Source organism: Megalops cyprinoides, chromosome 15, assembly GCF_013368585.1.
Source record: "Megalops cyprinoides isolate fMegCyp1 chromosome 15, fMegCyp1.pri, whole genome shotgun sequence".
Classification (NCBI taxonomy): Eukaryota; Metazoa; Chordata; class Actinopteri; order Elopiformes; family Megalopidae; genus Megalops; species Megalops cyprinoides.
This window is the reverse complement of record NC_050597.1, coordinates 30,753,059-30,777,665: the sequence shown is the minus strand read 5'-3', so window position 1 is coordinate 30,777,665 and position 24,607 is coordinate 30,753,059. Positions and strand designations below refer to the sequence as shown.

At 44.1% G+C, this 24,607-nt stretch overlaps 1 protein-coding gene across 1 annotated transcript in view; it reads left to right on the top strand.

Annotated features, from left to right (window-relative positions):
- The window catches only part of tet1 (tet methylcytosine dioxygenase 1), a 59,826-nt gene that overhangs the window by 1,136 nt on the left and 34,083 nt on the right, over positions 1-24,607 (top strand). Inside the window, exon 3 of the mRNA XM_036547312.1 lies at positions 726-1,101. Within this exon, the coding sequence (XP_036403205.1) occupies positions 726-1,101 (376 nt within the window). The remainder of the gene's footprint in view (positions 1-725; positions 1,102-24,607) is intronic.

Sequence of the window (24,607 nt, the reverse complement as noted above, 5' to 3'; positions counted from 1 at the left end):
TCAGGACCTCAATGCACTGAGGTTCAACCCCACATTGTGGTTCCAGCTCCACAAAGCATTGAGATTGGACCCCATGCAGTGGTTTCAGAGTCTCAAAGCAGTGGGGTTCAACCCAACATGGTGGTTCCAGTGCCGCGAAGCGTTGAGATTGAATCCCAGGCAGTGGTTCCAGGACCAAGAACCACTGAGGTTCAACCCAACAGTTTGGTTCCTGGGCCACAAAGCACTGACACTGTGTCCCAAATTGTGTGTCCAGAGTCTCAAAGCAGTGGGGTTCAACCCTACGTTATGGTTTCAGGACCTCGAAGCACTGAGATTCAACCCTACATAGTGGTTCCAGTGCCACAAAACATTGAGATTGGACCCCGTACAGTGGTTCCCAGACTTCAAAGCATTGAGATGAGACCCCACAATGGGGTTTCTGAGCCACAAAGTACTGAGGTTCAGCCCCACATTGTGGTTCAAAGACCTCAAAGCATTGAGACTGGACCCCACATTGTAACCCTAGAGTCTCGAAGCACTGAGGTTCTTCCTCACATTGTGCCTCCAGGGCCAGAAAGCACTCGCATTGGATTTCATATAGGGCCCCAAAGCAGTGAGATTGGATCCCACACAGTGATTCCATGGCTACAAAGCACTGAAGAGACCAAAGATCATCCTGGAAGCTCGAAGCCATTGGTTAGACCTGAGGGGGACCCAGGAGCTCCGTTGTTCCTCTGCTACAGCTTGGACGTATCCAGTCCCGCTTCAGGTTTGAACTCAGCACCAAAGACCACCTTGGGCCTGGAGACCAAATTCTCCTGCAGCTCAGAAAGCAACCCCTCCTCCTTCGACACAGAGTCAGAGCCTGGGTGCCCGGACCTTGTCCTTGACCCCCGCCCCCCAGGCGCCTCCCCGCTCCCAGATGGGGGGCGCTGGCAGGAGCAGGAGCGAAGGGAGACAAAGAAGCGCAGCCGGTGTGGGGCCTGCGAGCCGTGTCTTCGAAAGACCAGCTGTGGCGAGTGCAGCTGCTGCCTGAACCGCAAGACTGGCCACCAGATCTGCAAGCTGAGGAAGTGCGTGGAGCTGAAGAAGAAGCCCTCCACTCCCCTTTCGACTGAGGTAAGCCCCTGGGTCCTCCCCGCCACCGTGGGGCAACAGAGGCTCTGGCCTACGGCGCAAGCCTAAAGCTTCCACCAATCTGGCAACGCCTTGTTGTCCATTCAGCTTCCCTATTTGTTTCAGCTGCTGGCAGTTTCAACATTGTGATGCTCTGGGGCAAAAAGATAGTGGCCTTTCCCAAGATTCCCTCAGACAATGATAACATTCAGAAACATTATGGTTTGTCTACCGTGTGTACGTAATGCAAAATACTTTTTTTCTGATTTTGCAGTTGAAGGGTTGAAGAAATCATTTTAATTTTTCCCGATAATGCTTTACACCCAGAGAACACTGGTTGTGAGGCTGTCTTATACAGTCATGCATCATTGTGCCCAGATGTACACCCAGAGAATGTGCTGTGATATCACATAGCTTGCTCCCAGTTCTTCCTAAAATTTCAGACCGGCAGTCTGAAGAATCGTTTTTGGTGCTTTCCATCGATAATTAGCCGTGGATAGGATGTGGTGATCTGACGTTTTACCTGCCTGATGGAATTATGGAAATGAATTCCCCACCCATCTGTATGTAACTTAAAACAGACAGGAAAGTGTCAATGAAAGGGTTTCAATGGTTTTGTTTAGTCCCGATGAACTGTTCTTTAAAATAGAAATGATCTTTAAAATAACTGTTCTCTGTAAAATACCTCTTTCTCCCGGAGGTGAAAATGCACAACTGCATAACTGGGTTGATCCAGGTGTCCAGTATCAAAACTTCCTCTGCTTCCTGACACACACAGTACCCTTAATAATTCAGGTGAAGATCCAGAGCGTACCCTTATCTCAACTGCAGGTGATGCATTTCCCAGCTAATTCAGTCAGTGAAATGCTGTTAGCCTTTGCGCTATCACACTGGGGGAATGCTGTTAGTGCTGTTGCTGTCCGTGTCGAGCGTTTCTGACCCGGTTTTTGCTTGTGGTTGAGCTCTGCGCTGGAATGGCGCCTGCAACGATTATCAAAGGGCCAGACGGCGAGCACGCAGGCAGGGGAGGGGAGCGCCAGAGGGGAGGCACACCCCTCGTCGACGAGGGAAGCCCTGTCACGTGCGCGGCGGCCTGCTCTGCTCGCGACGGCGGCATGAATGAGCGGGTTGCCCACGTGCAAGCCACTGCCGCTAGCCACCCCCCCACAGCGGGGAGAGGAGGTGTGGAGCTCAGGCCGCAGAGCTGCGCCTGACTGTCCTGTGAGCGGGGCTCTGCATCCGAGCCTGCCACAAACCTCTCCGGGGAAACAGCATGGGGAGAGGAGGTCCAGAGAGACAGTGAGAGGGGCTCCTTGGCAGGTTTTCTCAGTCAGCACTGACTCACCCATATGATAGGTAATCCATATGTTTACTCACCCCCAGACACTCTCAACTTCTGACTGCTCTAACTGACTTAAGCAGTGGAACAGTTGAGTGAGGAAGCCCTGTGTACTGGCTGGTAAGTTAAGAACTTACAGCTGTGTAAGATTGGGCTGGATTCCCTAGGCATGGTCAAGGACTAGTCTCCGGATTGCAAATCATCAAACAAGGACAATATTATAAGGGTGTTGGTCCAACAGCATCTCTTGTTTTCAGCATGCTTGTTGTGCAACAAAGGAAGGCAATAATTGAGCAGTTGTTTTCGATAATTTGATCCCTGCATTTGTTACTCTGTGCACTTTGTATTGGGGAGACCCCTCATAATCTAAGATGCACATGAATATATGAGATACAGAAAATAGAGTGGTTTTCCTTGTACCAAGACATTAAGGGTGAACCCTAAGGAACATGCATACATCACTGTCAAAATTAATACCTCAGTGCAGGACCTGATCTAAAAACTGCATAGAATAACTATACAGAATGTAAATGACTGTGATTGTACTGTCCAAGTTGTGAAACCTCTTGTTGTAATAGTTTATCAGGGACTTATTACCTTGAGCTGTACTATATTGTATATTGATCAGCCAATCTGTCCCCATGGTGATGAACGACTGCTGAAAGGGGACACAATTGTATCAGCTCCCCCTTGGCTTTTCAGTGAAAGTTCTGTGTATTTTAGCCTCCTTTGCAGAGCCAGCTGGGTTTGAGCTTCTTGCAGAGTGGTATGGGGGAAAAACTGGCAGCTTTGCACGTGTTCAGTATACACAGCACAGTATGTTCAGCAGCTGTGAAATCTTAAATCCAGGCAAGTCACTTTGTCTTCAGAAGCCACCGGCCATTTGAGCTTGGATAAATAACGTGCAAAACATTTAGAAAAAGTCATGATTCGTTTGAGGTGATGGGTGGACCCCCCCTCAGAGGAGTGTGCTGTCTGACTGCGCTTTGTGTCTGTGGAAACACTTCTTACAGATTCATTCATAATTTTCGGATACCATTCAAGAGTGCTTTAGTTTGCATTGGCTGAGCACCACTGGCTTTCCATAGCAATCTAACTAAAACCTTTGCTCTTCCTTTGCTAGAGTGGCAAGTTGAGTACGACTTGGATCCTTATCCTGACCACTGCAATGCCTCAACAGTTCTGTGCTGCTGTCCAGTCAGGCATCAGTTACCCCTGATTTTCTTACAGTCTCTATGCAAGCATAGCAGTGCCCTGTTGAAGTTATGTTGCAGTCGTTGGGCTGGTTATTTGGCAAAGAGGAGAAGAGCGAACTATGGTCTTTTGATGTGACTGGTTCTCTGCCCATGAGGTTGGTTTGGCAGCCCTGTGTCTCTGAAGAACTAGACAGCCATGGTTTTACCTGGCCAGAGTGGTGAGCCCTGCATCACAGAGGAGATGGAGGCAGGATTTGGCATCTGATGGATTAATGAGAAGGAGAAGGCAAACATTGTGTAACAATGGGAAAAAGCCATAGAGTCCAAACAGGCTTGCCATTCTGCCTGTCATGGGCAGCAGTGGTAAGGAGCATGGTTCAAAACCAAAACATAACCACCTGGTTCGATTCCACACTGGTGCACTGCTGCTGTACCCTTGGGCAGGGTGTGTACTCCAAAATTGCTTCAGTAAACATTCAGCTGCATAAATGAATAAAATTGTTAGTCACTCTGGGTAAGAGCATTTGCTAAATAAAAATAATGTAATGTTATGTAATGTAATTCAAACTGCGGTGTAGAGTGTCTAGTAGCATGTCAAGCTCAGTCTTGAACACTCACGCCCATTGTAACACTTGAGAAGAGAGGGTGGTGTGTAGCATCATGGCTTACCTACACTCTCTGAACGTCGTTTCTGTTGTGTCAGCAACCCGGGGTTGGGTCAGTTTTTGTAAAACCGGAACAACCGGCCGCTTGGCACAGGTTTCACATGCTGAGATCTGGTAGGAGGAACAATGCTTCAGATGGCAAGAACAACACGAAGAACATCCCCACTGAGTGAGCATTCACTGGTAAAGCCGTGAGTATTTCTTTATACAGTGAGGGTACATGGAAAATTCAGAGGAAGAGATATACACTGCCGATAATTTCATGCATTAACACGGAAGTGACATCAGCCAGAGAACTGCACAGGGTTGCGCATCATGGCCAAGTTTGAAAAAAATCTAAGATTAGACTGTAGCTGTATTGATAATTCTCTTAATATAAACTGAATGTGAATTGAAGGAAGGTCCAATATGTTGTGAGAATGTTTCCATTGTTGTAATATTAACCACAACATTTAGAGGTGATATTAGAAAATATCCACACATATTTTTGGTTGAGATTTAGATTATGTTCCATTACATTTCACGTTAATAGGATTAGGCATCACACATTCAGAAATCCTCTGATCTAAATCCTCTGCACCAGAAGGACCTGTGCATACAGCTCCAGGTCATTAGCATGAATAGATTTTTCAGTGCTCCCTGTTTGTGTGTGTGTGTTTGTTTTCTCTGAAACTGTGTTTACATGTATATGTGCGTGTGTATGTATGTGTATGTGTGTGTGTGTGTTTACATGTGTACGTGTGTGTAAATGTACCTCTCTGTGTGTGTATGCGTGTGTGTGTATGTGTGTAATGCATGTGAAATGGATCTGAAGCGGAGCTCCAGAGTAACACAGTCTCTGCTCACTCTCCTCTCCTGAAGCCTATGTGCTACAGCTGAATCTGGCACAGAAAGTGCACAGCCAGCACAGAGCTCTCTCCCTGTGCACTCCCTGTGTACAGACTGCATGCCTGTTCCCATGTGCTGGGTGGGGAATGCGCTCTGTCTGGTAATTGGCCAGGCCGTCCTGAGTACTTCATATCCTCTTCATGTGATCCAACACAGTACAGCCTTCCATAAAGATTCAGCAATACTTAAACACTGTCACCCAGACTATGTTTGAGACTATAATTTAAGGACAAACACATAAATGTCTATTGGAATAACAGCATCTGGAAATGGTCTTTATTATTTGGAAGTACTGTTTTTAAAGCACTCTCAGTTCATCTATTTTGACTGGAGAGGACAGTTCTCTGGAGAGAGCATCTGGAAGTAGCTTTGAACAGTTGGAGCTCAGTTACCACATACAATCCACAGGGTATGTGTTCACTGAAGTTCTTTCACATTAGATTTTAAAGTAATAACAAGATATAGTCTAACCCTTAAGGGTTTTTTCTGTGTTGAATGGAGTACAGTCTGTGGTAGGGTTGCAGAGAGTCATTCTCTTGCTGAATGGTAGAGGTGATGTGTGCTAGGCTGCCTGGGCAACATCAATAGGCCATTCTCCTGGACTCTAGGAGTTTAGTATGACATAAAGCAAATTAAGAGCCTCTTCGGTTGTCATTAATCAAAAAGTGGGGTTCTTTGATCCCACTTTATGTCTTTTAATGCCGTTAGCCCAATGTTTTATGTCTTTTTGGTTGCTGTTCTGTAATTTTTACAAACACAAATGTTATCACAAAAAATGAAAACAGCTGGCAACACATGATAATCAGAAAAAAATCAGGGCCCGGGCCTCCCTCTCAGTCTTTTCCACAAAGGGCTCCCTGGGTTTTAGCGTTGGGTAGCCTTCGCAAAGGAGAGCTTGGCAGGGGTCGGGGGGGGGAGCTAATGCTTTCATGCTAATTGGTCCTAAAAGCCTGAGAGATGCATGGCCCAGCTGTGGGATGGCTAATTCTTTGATTTGATTACTCAGGTGTTCTATTATTTATTGGATGTGATTTAAACAAGCAGCTGGACTTGCCCTCTCTAATGGACTCCCCAGGTCTCTGTCTCAGGATGCTTTAATGCGTCAGAGAATCTCAAATCTGCTGTTTCTGACAACAAAAGTTTCAGCTCCCTGACACTGAGGTGAACAAGTAACTCCTGCCTGACTTGTGCTCTTAATCCACATGCAGTGAAATTCAACTTGAGAGAACGCTGTGGCTCCAAGGACATATGTTCCTACAAAAGATTTGGAACAACTGTACAAAATGACATTTTTTTAAAAAAAAAATATTAAATGGGCATTCACCCCAGTCTTTGGCTTTCAAAGAGAGCGCATGGTGCCTGAACTTCAGTCTTACACCTAAACCAGACATGTTAATGACTATCCGGGTATTTAGTTAACCATTAAAGTCTGAATAACCTGTAAGGATTAATGGCACACATTTCAGAATCAAAAAGGTCTAGGTGTTTTTTTCATTCCTCATCTCACAGAATAATATCTGAACTGCACCCTTAAATAATTATGAAAAATCACTGTTAGGGGTCAGCTATTAATTTGACTGGTGTGGGGAGTGGGGGAAATGCAGTAGGTTTTCTGGTGATGCAGTTTGAACTCTCTCTAGCGGCAACAAAACTTGCATATCTATGCTAGCCAGCATGCAGAAGTACAGTTCTGTGCGCAACCTTGCACGAATGCCAGTTTATCTCTCCCTACCTCCTGTAAGAAGTGTTTGTTTTTCATCAAATAGCCTTTCGATCTGAGTTGCGAGACCGGTTGTGCTTGTTATCCAATGAATTCATTTTAATGGAGCTGTGCTATTGTATAGAATGTGTGAGTACTCAGGAAAATAAAGTCACCCCTTGCCAACAGTGCAATTCTTTTATTTTGTAGTGAGACCTACCACGGTCCAGGTTGACAGAGAGCTTAGACTGTCAACAGAGGGAAATAAGAGCACTTCTGAGAAGTCTAATTTTCTTTTCCTTTATTTCCAGAATTCTCTTTAGCCCACAAACTATAGTACTTTCAATATCATTATTTGGACATGTCCATAAAGGACAAGATTAGTTCTGAGTGAATAAAGTCTGAAGTCATGAACTCAACTTCAGTCAATGAAGATTAACCAGGTAATCCTTAACATTGAAACAGGCACAGGCAAATGCATTTCCAAATACTATTTACAGCCTTAGCCTAAACATAGCTGCAATACTGAACACAAGATGATTTACAGGAAATCCTTTCCTTGTAGTCTCAAAGCCAAACAAACTCGGAAATATATTGTTTGCCCAAACACTGCCAATAGGAGCACTACCTTTTATAATGTGTAAACCCACGTAGACTTCAGGGTGAATTTATAGTCTCCTGGCCCCCATACATTCAGATAAAAATAAAACAACTGAGCCTACACCTCCGGCCCTTCACAATTTCATCCATAACGCCTCCACAAATGAAAGAGTAAAAATATCCCAGTGTAAAAAAGGATGTTTCTGAACAATGCAATAACTGGCCAAAATGCAAACAGGTAATTCAGATTTACAACAAATCGTCTTCCTGTCATTCTCCTTTTATTAAAAAAGTAGCATTTTCAGATTTTCAAATATTGTGGTTCAAGCTGCCACAGGGTAATCTATGCAGTCTTGTTTTTGCTCCTTCTTTAAAAAATAGCTGTGAAATACTGTATGTCATGACATTAGGCCTGAGGAAGAATTCCACAGGAGCCAGTCCTGTGTCCTAATCAGCCTTAATCTTTTAGAATTGACAGACAGCTTGCAGGTGCATTGGCAGGAGTTGTTACAGAAACCTGGGTTTGGTAGATGCTAAATGTGTTCAGTGAGCACCAGGGTTATTTTTTTGCACTATGCTTGTTATTTTTGGCTGGCTGTTTTTCGGATGTGTGGGGAGGGTTTGGGGATAGTTTGAGGTTGTATTACAGAGCAGTGTTTAAATGTCTAGACTCCTGAAGGTTGTAGGTTCATGTCCTGGGTCTAACAGAGGCCTTGCCCAAAGGCATACCAGCAGTTCGCCACTGGGGAATCAAGTCAGAAACCTTTGAGTTACAAGCCCTGCTCCTTAACCACAGCACCACTCTGATGCCTGCCAGTCTGCTGAACCATGGAAGATTAATGCTCTACTTGATCATCTCTAGCAGATCTCTTTCCTGTTTTGCCAGAAAGACAGAACCAGGCTCACAACCTGTGGTTTTTGCAGTGCTGTGATGCATTCTCCATAAGCTTACACCTATCCACAGCTTTACCTGCTGCGTAAAAAACTGCAGGTGTGCTATGGTCTCATGCACAGTACAGTAAGCGGACTTCAGAGTAACCAAAACTGTTCCAGACTCAGGGGTTTTTACTGAACCACTGAGCTCTGGATGGGAGAGGCGCAACCTATAATTCAAATACATTGTTTATTTTATCTGCATACTATAGCCATAACAACAACTATGAATCCATTTAGCTTAAACATCATAGCTTTTTTCTGTGAGGAAATTCTGTGTGCATGTGTGCGTATATGTGGGGGAGGGGGGCTGCAGTACATTTTTGTCTGAAATTTAAGCACATGTCCACATTTTTCATGAGCTGCAAAGCTTAAACAGAGCCAGGCCATTATGACTTAGACCATATGTTAGGACTTGGGCCCCTCATTTATGGTTTTCGGGGCTCCCCACTCCCATTGGCTGGGGTCTCTGTGCAGAGATTTTTGTATATGTAAGTTTAAACAGTCACATGACTGAAGGGGTCTGGTCATGGCTGCCGACACAGGTGCAGAGTGCAGCATTGGGGCGGGGAGGGAGCTCTGACATTACAAATGGTTGTCCAGCATACCACGTAGGCCGAATGGCTGTGACCTGTTTGGTAAGTGCAGCAGGAAGGGGTTGATTCTCTCAATGCCGGCCTAAAGCGGAAACAACGCAGAGGCACTTTTATCTGGTAAGGCAGGGGTCAGTCACTCCAGAATGCACTCTGTTTCCACTCACCTGCAAAGGCTAGGATGTGCCACCAGGCTCCATGCCACAGGTGTGCCTCAAGCCTACACCATGAGCCCATTGGTTCTCACCAAGGACCGCACTGCTGATCAGGGAGTCCCTGCTGCTGTAGATTCAGACTGGACAAGAAGCACCCAGCAGGAAGAATCATTTTACAAATCCCTTTTTTTGGGTGTAGGCCACTGGAAAGTTGCTTTTGTCTCTTTTTAGATGCAGTGAGGGATGGTTAAGTTCAATGGAAGTTGTGTAAGAAACTGCCGTTCTGTAACCCCGTCTGGATTCCTGTGTCGTTAGAGGTGCTTTACATCACAAAGTGAAGCAGAGGGACGCATATGGTTTAGTGTAATTTAGGTCCAGTGGGTTATTATTAAGCTGGCGTAGGACGGGGGACTGTGTGCCTGGAGCTGTGCAGATTGCAGTACTGAGAGCGTGGTGGCAAGGCTGGCTCAACGGAAAAGTAGAGATCAAGGCAGCAGTCTGCTTTAAGGTGGGGGGAGTGACTCTGTAGTCACTCCATGGAAACTGAAATCGAGGGGTCCCCAGGGCCCACCTCTCCTGTGTGCCCCCAGACAAACACACCCAGCCCTCATGCTCTCTCAGGGCCGAACGCACACAGCTGGGGCTTTGTCCTTTGATGCCTCCACGAAGCAGAGTGTGCTTAGAGGGAACTGAAAATAGACCGCCGGCTCTCTTTAATCAAAACAGTGACCCGCCATGTAAATTGGGGGTAAAAAAGCAGAATTAAAGCCCTATGCAAACAGTAGTTTGCATGTTTGTTTGTATTCCCCCCTGCACGCTGTTGAATAAATGCTAACAGCAGAAGGTTTTGTCGGCGGTGATTAGCAGCTTAAGTTTGCCCCTACGGCCTACTTGTTGTTTGGCTCAGGGCACTGCAGATACACCAGTGGCATTCAGTTTAATGCCTGCTGATGTCTCAGTTACTGTATGCTTTTTACATGCATGCAATCTGTCACATCAAAACACTGACATGCTCAGGATACCCCTCTCGCCTTAGGAATCACATTGTAAGCATGGCACTAAAAACAATGTTATGCAAAGATTAGGTCTCTCAGTCCAGCACCTAGGCATCCTTAGCACCGGTTATTTGATTAGTGGCCAAGTTTAGGCTCCATCTGTCTGTGAGTGTGAAATGTGTGACCAGGGGTGGGAGGGGTGGGGTGGTCAGGAAGCCAACAGCATAACACATCACACATCTTTTCTGTTCTCTCTGTCATCAGTTTGGTATATTGGAACACTGTCTTGAGTCTGTGTGAGTCTGTCCCTGCCTGACCTTGGAAAAGAGTGCCATGGGAGTTACATTTACATTTATTTACATTTATTCATTTAGGGGATGCTTTCAACCAAAACCTAAAAGTGAGGCAGAGTACAACACAAGCGAAAGTCACACACGGAGTCCCAATATTAGAGGTGCTGCATGACCAAGTTTCAATAGTTGGCCAGACAAGATAAAACTTAGCTGGTAGAGACACAAATACATTAAACCATTCAATTTTTTGAATGAAATTAATGAAATGAAGGCAGGTAGTGGAAAGTCGAGTCTTCAGTCGAACTCTGGAGAAAGTTAGCAGGCTGGAGTCCTCGGTCCATGGTACCAGCCGTCAGTAAGAGTGAGCAGCTTTGTACGTGAGGAGATGCGTCTTTAAACAGATTCTGAGGGAGATTGGCGTGAAAGACAGGGAATATGATTCTTAAACCTGGCCTTGGTGAGTGAGGTGAGCGGCTGAATCTGGAACAAGCCTCAGGCTGCTTACACAAGGATTTGGACGAGCACATCAGGTCTTTGCAGTTGTTTTCCACTAAGGGCTATAACAACAAAATGTAAAAAGGCAAGGAAGTTTAACTCAAAATTCAGGACTGTCGGGGCATTTTTAAAAGGAGCACTTGCACAGAATCATACAAATGTGGAATAAACACCTTGGGGACACGGGCAACATGGTGCTTCATTTGGTGCCAGGGCAACCTCCCCCCAACCCCTGCACCAGCCCTGCGCATCGTTGGCTGAACTGATTCTTTAAATATAGCCATGGTGCACAGTTTCTGACCTCAATCGCGTGATGTCACAATCGACCCATTTCTCCAGTTGTGAGAACTTATGCACCATAAGCCTTTTCCTGAGTCAGTGTAGTGTAGTTTTCTCCATGAGGGTTTGACCGAGGTGAAGATAAAATCCTTTTTTTCTCCAAGCTACCTCCATACTGATCCTTACACAAAGACACAGCGCATTCATAGCCATGCCATTACTGTCACTGTTACTGAGTGATTTCAACCATCATGTTTTTTAGCTGTCTAATCCTCTGCCTGTTCTGGCTTATGGTATCGTCTGTTTGTTATTAGAAAAACACTGTATAATATTTCTGCTGTTTGCCGAATACATTTTCCTCATTGAACATGCTGTCTTAAATTTGTTCTTGACTTTACACCCAGTTCCACCACACAAAATCTACCCCTACCTTTTTTGCTAAATATGTCAATAAATGAAATTAATTCAACTTCCATTGAAATGCAGGTTTTAAATTGATTAAGGTCTAATTCATCGTGCAGAACAGAATACCAGCATAATTTTGCCGTTAACAAACGCACCATTGTCAAAGGAACAGTAATGTCCTCCTTTTCTGTAATAATTTCCTCTCTGCCTCAGACTAGATGAAATAATAGATTTACTGTGTGACAAACTGTATTATAATAGTGGGACTCTCCAGGGCCTTGGCAATCACTGGCAGCATAATCTCTGGATTTGGTTCCAGCTTTATGGGTGTTTATATTTTCATCGAGTGACACAGCAGCTCCCAGAGTGCACTGTTGGACTGGACTGTGTGATTTTCACGCCTTTCAGCTGAACGGAAAGTTCCTCAGTACTAGGGATGTGCATCTCCATCACTGAGGCCGATGCAATACACATCTCGATGCATTGCCAACGATCCGATACATTAAAGATAAATATGAAGCGCCTACTAATGCGATACGATATGATTCACCCCTACTGCGATGCAGTGCGATTCGACACGATTTGATTCAACACAATGCGATTCGACGCGATACGATGCGATGCAAGAGAATATGCCATGCAATTTAATATGGCACAGATAGTTTGATTTTATTCGTGCTGCCTGTGTACTTAATAGCGGCACGGCATACTTTGCAAATTGCATGCGTTTTGTCAAATTGTCCGTCTCTCTTGAAAAATCCGAAGTGTCGCCAAATATTTGATTTGTAGCAATTCGGTGGAACGTGTAGCTCTTCCTCCTCCATAATAATCTGTGACTCGCCCGGACATGCCTCCAACTCGCACGAGAATTGGCCACTGACAGTTGTGGAGATGAGAGAGCGCGCTTAAGAAACAGTTTGGAGAGGAGGAATCAATCTAAATACAAAATTGTTGGTCACATTTCTAAATAAAAAAAGCATATGGCCTCTACTAATAATTATGTATATATAAATATGTATTATGTATAAACAAATCGGATTTAACCGTTTCTGGTTGGTGTTTGTGTTTATTTCAGTCCCTAGAAAAAATAGCCTGTTACTTAACGTTAACTCTAGGTTACTATAAGTTATGGTAACAATTAAAGGACGCTCTCAACTGCATTTTGGAAAAGCGTTTTTAATATGGAAAAAAAAACTGCTTGGATCAGCGGTTTTCATCAGAAAAAGACGTTACGCGTCAACACAGCCTAACTTTGTTTAGCTACCAAGCCACGTTAGATACTAACGTTAGTTCAGTCGAGGTATCTTTATGAAACGTCAACTAACTAGCTTCGCCTGGCTAACGTATCTTCATTCAGTACACGAATATCTATGTAAGTTAGCTAGGTTAGCAATTTCTTTAGTTGTAAAATAGGGTACATTAGTTATATCTTCTATCTGCTGTCGCTATTGTTAACATCCTCAAGAATTACTCCCTAACAAAAAAGTTTATACTTCATTCATTCTTTGTTGAGGCTTGCTTATCCGAGTCGATGGTTGAACCAGAACAAGAGCTAGAGCCATGTAGAGAGAGAGTCGCGTCTCCGTTCTCTCCAATGCACCGTTTTCTTATAGCAATGGCGGATCGTGGAGCCTCTCAGTCTCAATAGTTCCCGGAAGTTAGCAGCAAATACTAGCAGCGCAGCACAGTTGAAGCAGCAAAGACCGTTTATGATGCACTTTTAAAGGGTAAGGCGTTTAAAGAATCAGATTGTATATTATCAGCACATCTGAATCAAATTAATATGTGCATTAAAGCATGTTAGTGGATTATCCCCCACTAAATTAGTCGATTTAGGGAACGTTAACAGATAACAGATTAGGCTAGGATACTGGATAAAATTAGCAACACATAACGTTACCCACGAACAGCCTTTTAGTTGTAAATTCCGTGCTCTTAATGCCATTTCATCCAACGTTGTGGAATTAGAGCCTTTCCCTGTTTCTTATTTTTAATAAACCAAACATTAAGCTTCCCAGTAGTGTGGTCTTTGTGGAAAAAGTGCAAATGCAGTGTTTGGCTATGTTACCTAACAATTTTTTGTTGTTGTAAACTTTAGTGATAGTAAGATTGCTCCTGCTGACTTGAGCCAACCTTTTTTGCTCCTCTCCGTGTCAGTGGGCAAACCGTATGTTTCGTAATCCTTTCTTCGAGCGATTGGAGCATCCCCATGCAGCACAGCAAACTATGGTGGAGACTATATGCAAGGACAACACGGAGGAAAGGGCACAGGCAAACTGCTATTAATGTTTCTGAGTTTATTAGAGATTTATTTAATGAATTTATGACAATCATTGATAGGTACCTGTCAGTCTCCTTCTGTCCTATCTAAAAGTCATAAAGATTACATTATTCAATAAGTCACTAAGATTACTTAGGGCCTCAGTTACCATGGGGTTACTGAAACCACCATGAATTAAAGAAATGTTAGAAAATTAATCAGATCTGAATTTTGAAACATTCCTTCCCTTCCCCTCCCTCTGAATATATCAATAAACATTAGGATAGGATTGCTCTTGACTACCATACAAGTTTAAGAACATAATAATAAAAAAGAATTCAAAGCAATGAACAACAGCAACACGCTCTTTAATCAAGGTAACGTTAGCCTAAAATATGTCAACAAGGCAGGTAACGCTAGCTGTTCACACTAATCCTCAAATAGTACTGAATTTTTCTTTTTAAAAAAACATATTGATGTAACTACATACACATGTCGGTGTGCTGTATAAATATTGTAAATCAATGCATTTCTTGACTGACCAGAGCCATGGTTGTAACTACCATCCTGAGTTGATGGTACAGAGAAATATCCAATCAGCTGTTTGATTAGCTTGGCGATGAGCATCTGTTACACACCAATCACACAAAAGTTTGTCCAGACACTGATTGTTGATTGGCAGGTCATTCCTGTTGCCAGTTTACCTTTCCGTTTGAGATCAAGCCACTTCTCTGTTTTTTTTTTTTTGTCAGCGCATAGAACTCTCACTGTTGTTTTTACATTCCTTCTGATATGTCGCCTAAATGCCGTTTTATGTTTATTCGGCTTAAGGCGCTCCGCAAAAACACTTAGGCGCAGTGCCTAAGCCTTTCTATGGTAGGGAAAACCCTATTTCTTTGTGTGGTTAGTGTTTGTGTGGTTCTGGTTGAGATTCTGCTCATTTGTGCAGATGTGTGGTGTGATTGATGACTCAAAAAGTGCTTGCTGTGGCATTGTGGAATCTGCTTGAGTTTTGAACATCCTCTGTCATTTATACTGATCAGCTAGTGCACAGGAATGACTCACTTAGCCATCGATCTGCTTAAATGACAGGTGACTGTCAGTACCTGTCATTTACTGAGTTTGCGGTCACTCCACCCTGTGATGCCTGCCTCACGCTGAAAGAAACCTGGGAGTGACTCTGAATACTGTGGTCCCCCTTCCCATTATCTCCCACCTACATGAAGTTCCATGAATGACGAGGTTGAGACTGACCTGCACTGGGTAAAAGCACCAGTCACCATGGTCATGATGTGACTTAGTCTACTTCTCTGACTGGACATGGATCGTGCTTATGACACTGGACTGATTGAGCATGGAATGGAGAGCATAGTATAGGGTGTGTACAGCATTGTTATTTTTTTGTATAGGTATATGTAGGAATATTTTTAATGTATATGAGTGTATACACACACTCACACATCTAAACATATGTAGTTGTATAGAATATTATATATAGTATATAAACTGTGAAAGCTAATACTCCTTCATTGCTAGGGTGAGGCAGTGTAGCATAGTGGTAAAGCGCAGGGCTCGTAACCGAAAAAGGTCACCGGTTCGATTCTCCACTAGGGCACTGCCCTTGGGCAAAGTACTTAACCCAGAACTGCCTCAGTAAATATCCAGCTGTATGAATGGATAATATGTAAAATTGTAGCCTATTTAAGTTGCTCTGGATAAGAGTGTCAGCCAGATGACTGTAATGTAATGTAATGCTGGCTGCATCTGTAAGCTTTCTAGCAGGAGTGTCCAAGATGCTTTTTGCTTAGGAGAAAAACAGGCTGAGCTGTGACCCCATCTGACACTGTTTTTTTCTCTCCTGTGTCACACTGGTCTCGCCTGGGGGACCATGTTGGATGACACACCTCCCAGCCATCGCTGTCAGCCAGTTGTAACAGCGTGCGGATAAATTACTGGAGAATGGGCTTCAAAGCTTTGACTGAGAGCTGCTTGGCTGCCACACTTGGAGCACACTGGAACACATCAGCTGCTGTTTTTACGGTTGCTGCATGGTTTTGACAGTGTGTTCAGGCTGGTGGAATGTCCTCCTGATGCTCCTAGCTCTCCAGCTAGCTGTGTGACCTCTCTGTGACCCTTGTCCTGGGTCGGGGCAGATTGACTCAGCTGCCTGTCCATGTAGGAGGCACGGTCCCTCCAGTCATTGGCAGTCACTCCTACTGGATGTCAGAACAATACAACCCCCCCCCCCCGCCCCGAGACGAAAAGGGGGGATGAGGTGAACATAGAGGGATTTCCAGGAGCGTGAGAGTAGGAGCTAGCATCCACCCCTGGAGGGGTGATCCCGCAGCTTCTGGCTCTTTCTGCACAGCTGGCCTGTAGATGCTGTTAATGTATGGAGATTTCGCCTAAGTAGACCCCACCAATTGAGGCTAAAAAGGGGTTAAGTGAAATAAAGGCTGCAGCGCTATCTGGCTCTCCTGGGATGTGCCCATCCCAGCCTACTTGAGAAAGAAGGCGCAGGCTTGGACCATCCTCGCGGTGTACTGCTTTTTTCATCTCAGGGCTCAAGGGTTTATCTGTGTTAGAGAGGGGGTATCTCTATAGTGCTGGAGTCTGGGGAGAGGGGGATCTCTATAGCGCTGGAGTCTGGAGAGAGGGGGATCTCTATAGCGCTGGAGTCTGGAGAGAGGGGTATTTCTATAGCATTGGAGTCTGGGGAGAGGGGGGATCTGTATAGCCCTGGAGTCTGGGGAGAGGGGGATCTCTATAATGCTGGAGTCTGGAGTGAGGGGTATTTCTATAGTGTTGGAGTCTAGGGAGAGGGGGGATCTGTATAGCACTGGAGTCTGGAGACAGGGGTATCACTACAGCATTTGGAGTCTGGAGACAGGGATATCGCTACACAGCGTTAGAGTCTGGGGAAAGGGGGATCTCTATAGTGTTGGAGTCTGAGGAGATGGGGATATCTATAGTTTTGGAGTCTGGGCAGAGTTTCAGGCTGTGTGTCTGAGTGTAGGAGGGCTGCAGTCGATAGACAAGCATGCACGTACACACGCATGCATATACAAACATGCAAACCCACGCATACACACACAGATGCATGCACACACAAGCACAAACACACACACAGCAGGAGTCACCCGGGTGCTGCAGCGTGGAGCTGAGAAGTGGGTGAAGCTGCAGCAGAGCGCAGCGTGGGAATCGTGAAATGCCAGTAGCAGTGTGGGCGCGCTTGCTGTGTGCCTCCTCCCCATGAGTGCTCCATTCGCTCAACACCTCTTGCCCAAAGCTAACCTTGCTCCCTCCCATGTTCAAGAGGGCACTTAAAGCCCCCCCCCCCCCCCCCCCCCACTCCTTCAGTATGGAAAAGTGATTTCCCAACACCCGCTGAATATCCATCAGACCCTGAAATATAAACAGCTGAGATTCTAAATGAAAAATGATGTATTGTCATTGTTTAAAAAGCAAAAATCACAATCAGTATAATGCCCCCTACGTTTTGGGATTATTCTTTTTTAAAATATTCCTTGTGTGCTTTTTCTGTACAGTTTTATTAGTCTGTTTCATGGTTGAATCTGAAACGTTCAGAGGTCTGCATGGGGTCTTTGAGGTACTTGATACTACAGATACTACAGATGCAGTAAGGAGAAATTCACTGGGCGCAACATTTTTGTCTCTTTTCCCCCCATTATTTTGGCCACATTAATTTGGATGCAGAGCACCATAGATTAAAATGATTCATGTTCTCCCAGTGGCAGCTTTAAATAAGTAAACTACAGATAATAAGCAGTAATGGAGCACGTTGGTCTGAAAGTCCCCAACCCCCGTTGCTCAGGTAAACATAAACAAAAGCTTCTGATAATGGGAGCATCTGGCTGCCTATGATTGTGCAGAGGTGTGGTGTTACTGCTACAGCAGGGCAGTTTCCTGTGATGGATTGGTACACGAGGATGGTGTCTCCCACTGGATTGATTCAGCAGGATGGTTTCGCCAACCGAGTTCTGCTTTTCTCTGTGAAGACAACATGGACCTTGAGGTTCTGGAGACCTCTGCCCAAAACGGAGCGAAAGTTTGCCTGCAAGGGACGTTTAATTGTTTTAAGCCATTGCAGTGATTTACCAGGGGCAGCACATACAATGAAAAATGTCCTAATGCTAGTCATTGCAAAGACTTAAAGTCATTGGGTAATTTATGCTGACAACAGAAGATAATACAACACATACTTTGAAAATAGCTTACAGAACCGTACACAGAACATGTGTAAGTTCCAACATATTGGAAGAGAATATAGCATAAGTTTTTATCAAGATTGTCAGTGCCAAAAACGTAGTATGATTGTTTCGATAAATCGCTTGCTATACTTTGCCTGAGATCCTTCCGACAAACCGCCCATGAATTTAGCCGCATACCATGTCAGAGATCCTACATTAACCAGCACAAATGCACTTTCACCAGATGTTGCCATGGCAGGATTCGGTGTCCGTCAAAAAATGCCGCCAACGCTCGACTTTAACACTTGCTCTGCGATTCAGACTTGGCTGCCAAAGTCCTCAGTAATGGACCAGGCTGAAAAAGTAGGCGATGCAGCTTTGAATAGACACTTGTCATTGTGGACACCACCAGGTGCTTTCATGTTGGCATTGTTAGTTAATGCAGACAACTTGCGCGCTGAAAGGCAATGGAAGCCACGGCAGCCTTGGTAGCGCGACTCGGTGCCAAGCCGTCTCCTCAGTGATCAATGCGCAGGGCCATTCAAAAGTAAAAAGCTCCCTGGAAAGAAACAATGCGTGCCGAAAATAACCCGGTGTTCATTTCAGCCAAGGAATGTTTATTCTAAATCTGTCAAGGTATAAGTGATTAATCGACCCTGAGAACATTTATTGAAGGTTTTTTTTTTTTTCTAATATGTATATTATCACGAAGTACTGTCGAAGAGAATTGTAAGCCTTTTCATCTGCGGTAGAAACAGTCCATTTTAAGATGTGGAAAAAACTCGATACGGAAAGTTTTTTGTATGTATTAGCATCACTTTGCCGGTACTGTTGCCGCCTCGCGTACATGAGTATGCGTGCCATGTTTTCGCGGGTTTCGGTCTGTGGCTTGGCTTTGAAGCCGTGACACTTGATTTCCCATTTTGAATAGAAACGCCGGCTTGCTCGCGCACCAATAGAAGCCAGCTCTGTCCTCCTGTGGGGCTAACAATAGCCATCTGGAGAAGCAGGAACAGTTCAGCCACCAAACTCTCAAAATGAAGACAAAAACACTCCAAGAATTAAATCTCGCCGCTGTTAAAGGGCTTTGGTTCAGCTGCTTGCGTCTCATTAGCATAGATGCAATTTTCAGTTCTTCACCTGTTGTTTAATGACTTGTTTTTGTTATCAAATGAAAGACCCTCTCTACCATCTGAAAGAGTTTGGATGAACAGTACTGCTTTGTGGTTTTTTATGGGCTGCTGCACATTTGTGAAGAAAGTAGGTTTAAAAGTGCAGTCATAAACTCGATAACCAGATGTAAGCCTGTGGGAAAAAAATGGTGGGCCCCTTAATAAAGGAAGACTCGCGCTCCTGATTTATTTCTCGGTAATCTGAAAAGGTTGTCTGGTGAATTACAGGGTAGGTGGTTAATACATATATTCTGTTGGGTATTCTATACTATCTGTACTTTTTATACTCTGCTTAGTACTTTTAAAATATTGTCTTGGATTTTAACATTAGGCTATTAACCTTACTTCCGGTAAGATGTAGCCTAATGGAAGTTATGGAAGTAGTCTTTTGGATAACATAAATTTATAGCGGTCCTCTGAAATATTTATGTACATCTTAGTTTCCTCTCCTGTTGTTTCTCTTAGGAGGTTTATAGAGTGGGATATAATGTAACAGAAGAAGAAAGAATAACTTTACAGTTGTGAGCCAAAATTTATCATCGGCTTTTTGTCATAAATGGCAATACATTAAAGCATGAAAGCAAACACTGCCGAACCAAAGGAGGTTAGATTAAGTACTGCTCATGTGAATAGGCTACTGCGTATACACCCTGTTAAATAGGCGCATTGATATTGTACATACGGTTAGTTAAACACCCACCCACCCCAGGCTTCTGGCTGCTTCAAAGTGCAACACAACAAAACAACATTGTTATTTTCGGTCTAATATCGAAACCATGGGAAACGTACGTAGACATACAGTAGCTGTAGTGAATGATTCACAGATCCTGGGTGTACCTCGTTATCCATAGTTAAACACTTGTTGAATTACTTGCTTGACTGCTTCCCCTTTTCACTTTTTTTGGCGTGGAAGGTGTGTCAGTGCTAACTTTTAAGTGGAGCCGAAACACCCATGTTCCTGGCTAACAGCCAAACGCCAGTTAGCGAGTGCGGAGTATTGCACCGCAACGTTAATTGGGCACGACTCCGGGCTGCCTTGTAAGCCTGAAGTCTTATATAAATCAGGTAAAACAGATTCTTAAATGGCTCTATGCGTTGCGCGCCCATACCAACTCATCTCCGTACCTACGGCCTCCCAGACACATCTGTTTCCCGTCAAACCGTCACTGAGATTACAGCCCGCGCATTTCACGAGCTCAAACGGATCGAATGTATCCCCGCTCTCTGATGCGGACGGTAAAAAGCGAGCGCCTCTCCGGGCTTTTAGGTTTGCACCGCTGGCTTTTCTGCCTGACTCAGCGTGTTTGAGTCGCGCAAGCTCTTCCTCGGAAATACTAGGGGCCCCCGTTCCGCGACTGCAGCAGCTCCTCCTTGCCAGGCTGAAAGAGGGGCCGACTCTTGGCCTGAGAGGTCCGCACGTTAGCTGCTGACCTCGGTTTCGGGGGTGAGTTTACGAAATGTTTGTCAAGCTCACTCACCGTGCACTCCGAGGTCACAGGGAGGCCATCTCCATGACACAAAAAGTCAAATGAAAAGGGTTTCGTGGGTTTGATGGTTCCTTAACAGTTACTTCGGCGATTGTAAACGCTGCGGAACAGGTTTTTAAAGCATTTGCTATTTTTTTTCAAGCTCTGAATCCCTGCAAGTTATAAAATAACATGAAGCTGGAGATTTTAAAGAAAGCAAATTGAATGTGGTCCTTACAGGCTTATGTTGTTTATAGTATATGGGTTTTGAGAGAAACATCAAGCAGCATTGGATGATCTTTAATTTGTTTGCTGGTAAATCATGTAATGTTCTGGTCTTTTGTTATGCCCATCTGATTCAATCAGGCCATAATTTATTTTCAGATTAACTCAAGTTCAGGTTAATTTCAGGTGTTTAAAAGTGTACAAAGATTAAGGATTGAATATTAACCATTTGTGTTACAGGTATTTGTATTTCTAGTGCAATTGATTTGTTAAGAACAACAAACCACAAGTGGCACAGTATGATGAAATAGGTCACAGTAGCTCATCGATCATACAACATGAACCACTTTCTCACTGAAGCTTATCAAAGGAAGTTCCGCCACTAACAAAATCCCAAAATAACCTCTATTTTCCCAAACACACACACACAAACAGATTTTTTTTCCAGTTTACCCTGTTTCTGTTACAACTAACATTTTGATAATAGCAGCACCCAGCTTTGGCTTTTTAGGTGCTCAATATTATGAGCCTTTTCTTCAGGCAGATTAAACAGGCTTTTGTAAACATAACATGAGCACAGTATCAGTGAATTGAAGACTGCAAAAGCCTGCCACAAGCTTTAGTGTTGCTGTCTCGGTGACATCAGTTGGCCTTGTGCAAAAGTTTAAATAAAGGATTTGAGAAGAATAGACTATAAAAGCATAAGTGATTAAGTGCTCTAATATCCAGCTTTGGTTTCCCTGGTAGATCAGAGCTTCGGTTTCCCTGGTAGATCAGAGTGCATGAGTGCTGTACAAGCCAGCAAAAGACTGAATTTCAGAGCCAAAGCGTCGGTATGACGCACAGTTGCAGCGCTCCCTCAAAGGCGCTGAATCTGCTTCTGTGTCCATGGCCTGCTTGGGTTACACCTCGCAGAGATGGTAGTTATCACTGTAAGACGAAGCCAGCAATGTCCATGGCTTGTTGGCTTGGCTCTAGTCCGACCTCGACACGCGCAGGGGTCCCAGGGGGGCAAAGCGAGGAACTGGGCACCGGCATTGTCTGCTGTCTCTCTGATCCAGGATCAGCTGGGCACCACGGAGGAGGGCTTGACCAGTGTTTTAGATGGTAACATTTTCACTTCGTATGCTCTGATTAAGCTTGTGGGCTTTTTGGTCAGAAGGTGTTTTTTTTGTTTTCTTTTTTTAGGGAGGAGGTAAGCAGGGTTGATTTTATAGAGATGTGTCAGAGGGCATGTTGCGTCAGCTGTTGGGAGTACACATTGTGGGGGGGTGTAGGTGGTTCGAGAAACTGTTTCAGGCGAGTCAGCCACTGTGTTGTCATGGAAATTAAAAAAAAAAAAGCCGTTGCTCCCGAATCCCACGGCTTGCTCACTACATTTTTAGCCTGACCATTCTACGCCTCATGCGGTGTCAGTGAACATTTTAAGTTAAACTTTTTTTGGTTATTTAATGAAGTTATCCTTCTTTGGAGCTGATGAATAGAGCAAAAGATTTGTTTATTTTTGCATTTTTGTCTCCATTAAACATGCTGGTTGAATCCCTGGCTAGACAAATTGACATAGATTTTGTTTGGGCAGTACAAAATGTGTCCCAACTGAAATATTTAAGTCCACTTTCTCATATCCAGAGCTGTTAATTCCAATTTCTCATTTGGCGGAAGGCTAGCTACAGCTTTGCAGGTGTTAACCCCTCATGGAAGACTAAGCAGTTATCCCCCTCAGTACACGTACTGTATATATGAAGTACTGTGAGTAACACCCCACTCCCCCCAGGTGAAACATCATATGTTTTTTTGTCCAGTTATTAACAATTACTCCTGGGTACTGTGTTCGTGCCTTTGATGTTTGAAGTCAAGGTCTAGAGAGTTGGACATGTCTGTTACCAATTTAGGCCAAGCCAATGGAAGATGTTATGAGGAATCATAATCTAGTTAAATATTGGTGGCCAGGGTCTGGTGAACCTATAAAAAGGAAACTTATAAAAAGGAAAGTCGAGCTGACATGAAAAAGAACATACCTTCCCCATTAATGTAATTTTTGTGTTACCTGTGGCCCGCATCTGCTAGAATGAGCTAGTTTCTTTAAGGGGCTACATGTACATTAGAGTGGAGCTGCTGAATAGTCATATTCTGCTTAATGGAGTGGAATTTATAGTTGAAGAACGGAGTTTCTTTCAATCAGTAATTCAGACGTACAGAACTACAGGAAATGATAATGGACTTCCTGGTTATTTAGCACCTCAAAAAAGTTTATTTTCAGCAGGAAAAAAGGAAAAACAGACAAGTCCTGCCAGTAATGTTGTCTGTTAAGCTTGCACTTCTGTACCACATGCATTGCACTGTATAGGAGGAGATTTTCTGTGAAAGGTCAGTAGGGGGCGCTATCAGCCCTCCACCAATTTTTGATGATGAAGTGAATGGACAGAGATTGCAGACGTCCCCAAGGGATACGAGTATCACACAAAGATCTCCTGATTTTGCAATTGGGTGGCAGACACATCCACTGGAAGGTTCCACCTGAACATGCCTTTCCATTACAGTTCTGTATTCCACTAGGTCATGGCTGGGCGATCCTGGACGAGGGCAGCACTGATGCAGTGAGCTTCCTGTACTGTAATTAATTCATTCTCAGAGATTCCTAGTCATTTAAAAACAGCTGGAAAATGTGTTGGAGGGTAGCCTTCCTGGACCAGGTTTTGGCACCATGTAAACCACATGTGAAAAGAGTTTCCATGCCTGTTAGACATCCCAGAAAACCTCCCCTAACTTTGACACTCTTCTTCCTTCTCAGGTTATTTTTTATCCTCTTAATTTCTCTCTCTCTCTCTCACACACACACACACACACACACACACAGCAGGGATCAAACCAGCAACCTTTTGGTTACGACTCGTGTTCCTTAACCACTATGCTACTGAATGAATTTAGGGCAGGCAGTGAAATTTGGGGGCAACGATGAAAAGAACAGCTCTCAAGTACGAGTCGGATCCCTTCGTTCGCACCAAAGAGCCGTTCAAAAGACTCAGATCGGTTGCTAACGTAGCATCACTATTACGTGAGCCGTTGGCCAGCTTCTCCGCAGGTCTGCGCACTGGAGTGTAATTTGCTGAAATACTAAGCTGGTTAAGTATTTCTTAGCCTTTAAGTTTTCAGCTGCACGTGATACGTCTACTATATACATGATATGGAGTCCATTTACCTAACTCTTTGGTCACGGACCAGTCCAAATCACTAATGCCAAATGGAAGAATCTGGCTCCAATGGGTAGGATGTTCATGCAGACACGACTGATTTTATTTTGTATTTATTTTTCCCTTCTTTGGTCTGACTTTGGAATGGCTCTTTGGGAGTTACTTCGCACAGGAAAAAGCTAAAGCAAGCTTGTTCTGATTGAAAAAGTAGTCACCATAGAAAATGTCAGTGATGTGGTAAAGTTTGTGACATAATATGCCAACAAAAACATTTGCATGCAAACACAATGTTATTTTCCTTCTCAGTTTTCAAAGTATGTGGTATCAAATATGTGTCAAATTTGCCATATATTTGTTTGAGTAAAGTGCGTCAGAGGATTGCATACATGCGGACAAGCGTGGTGAAACTTTTTTTTCTTTCCATTTTTTTCCATTGATGGCATAAGTGG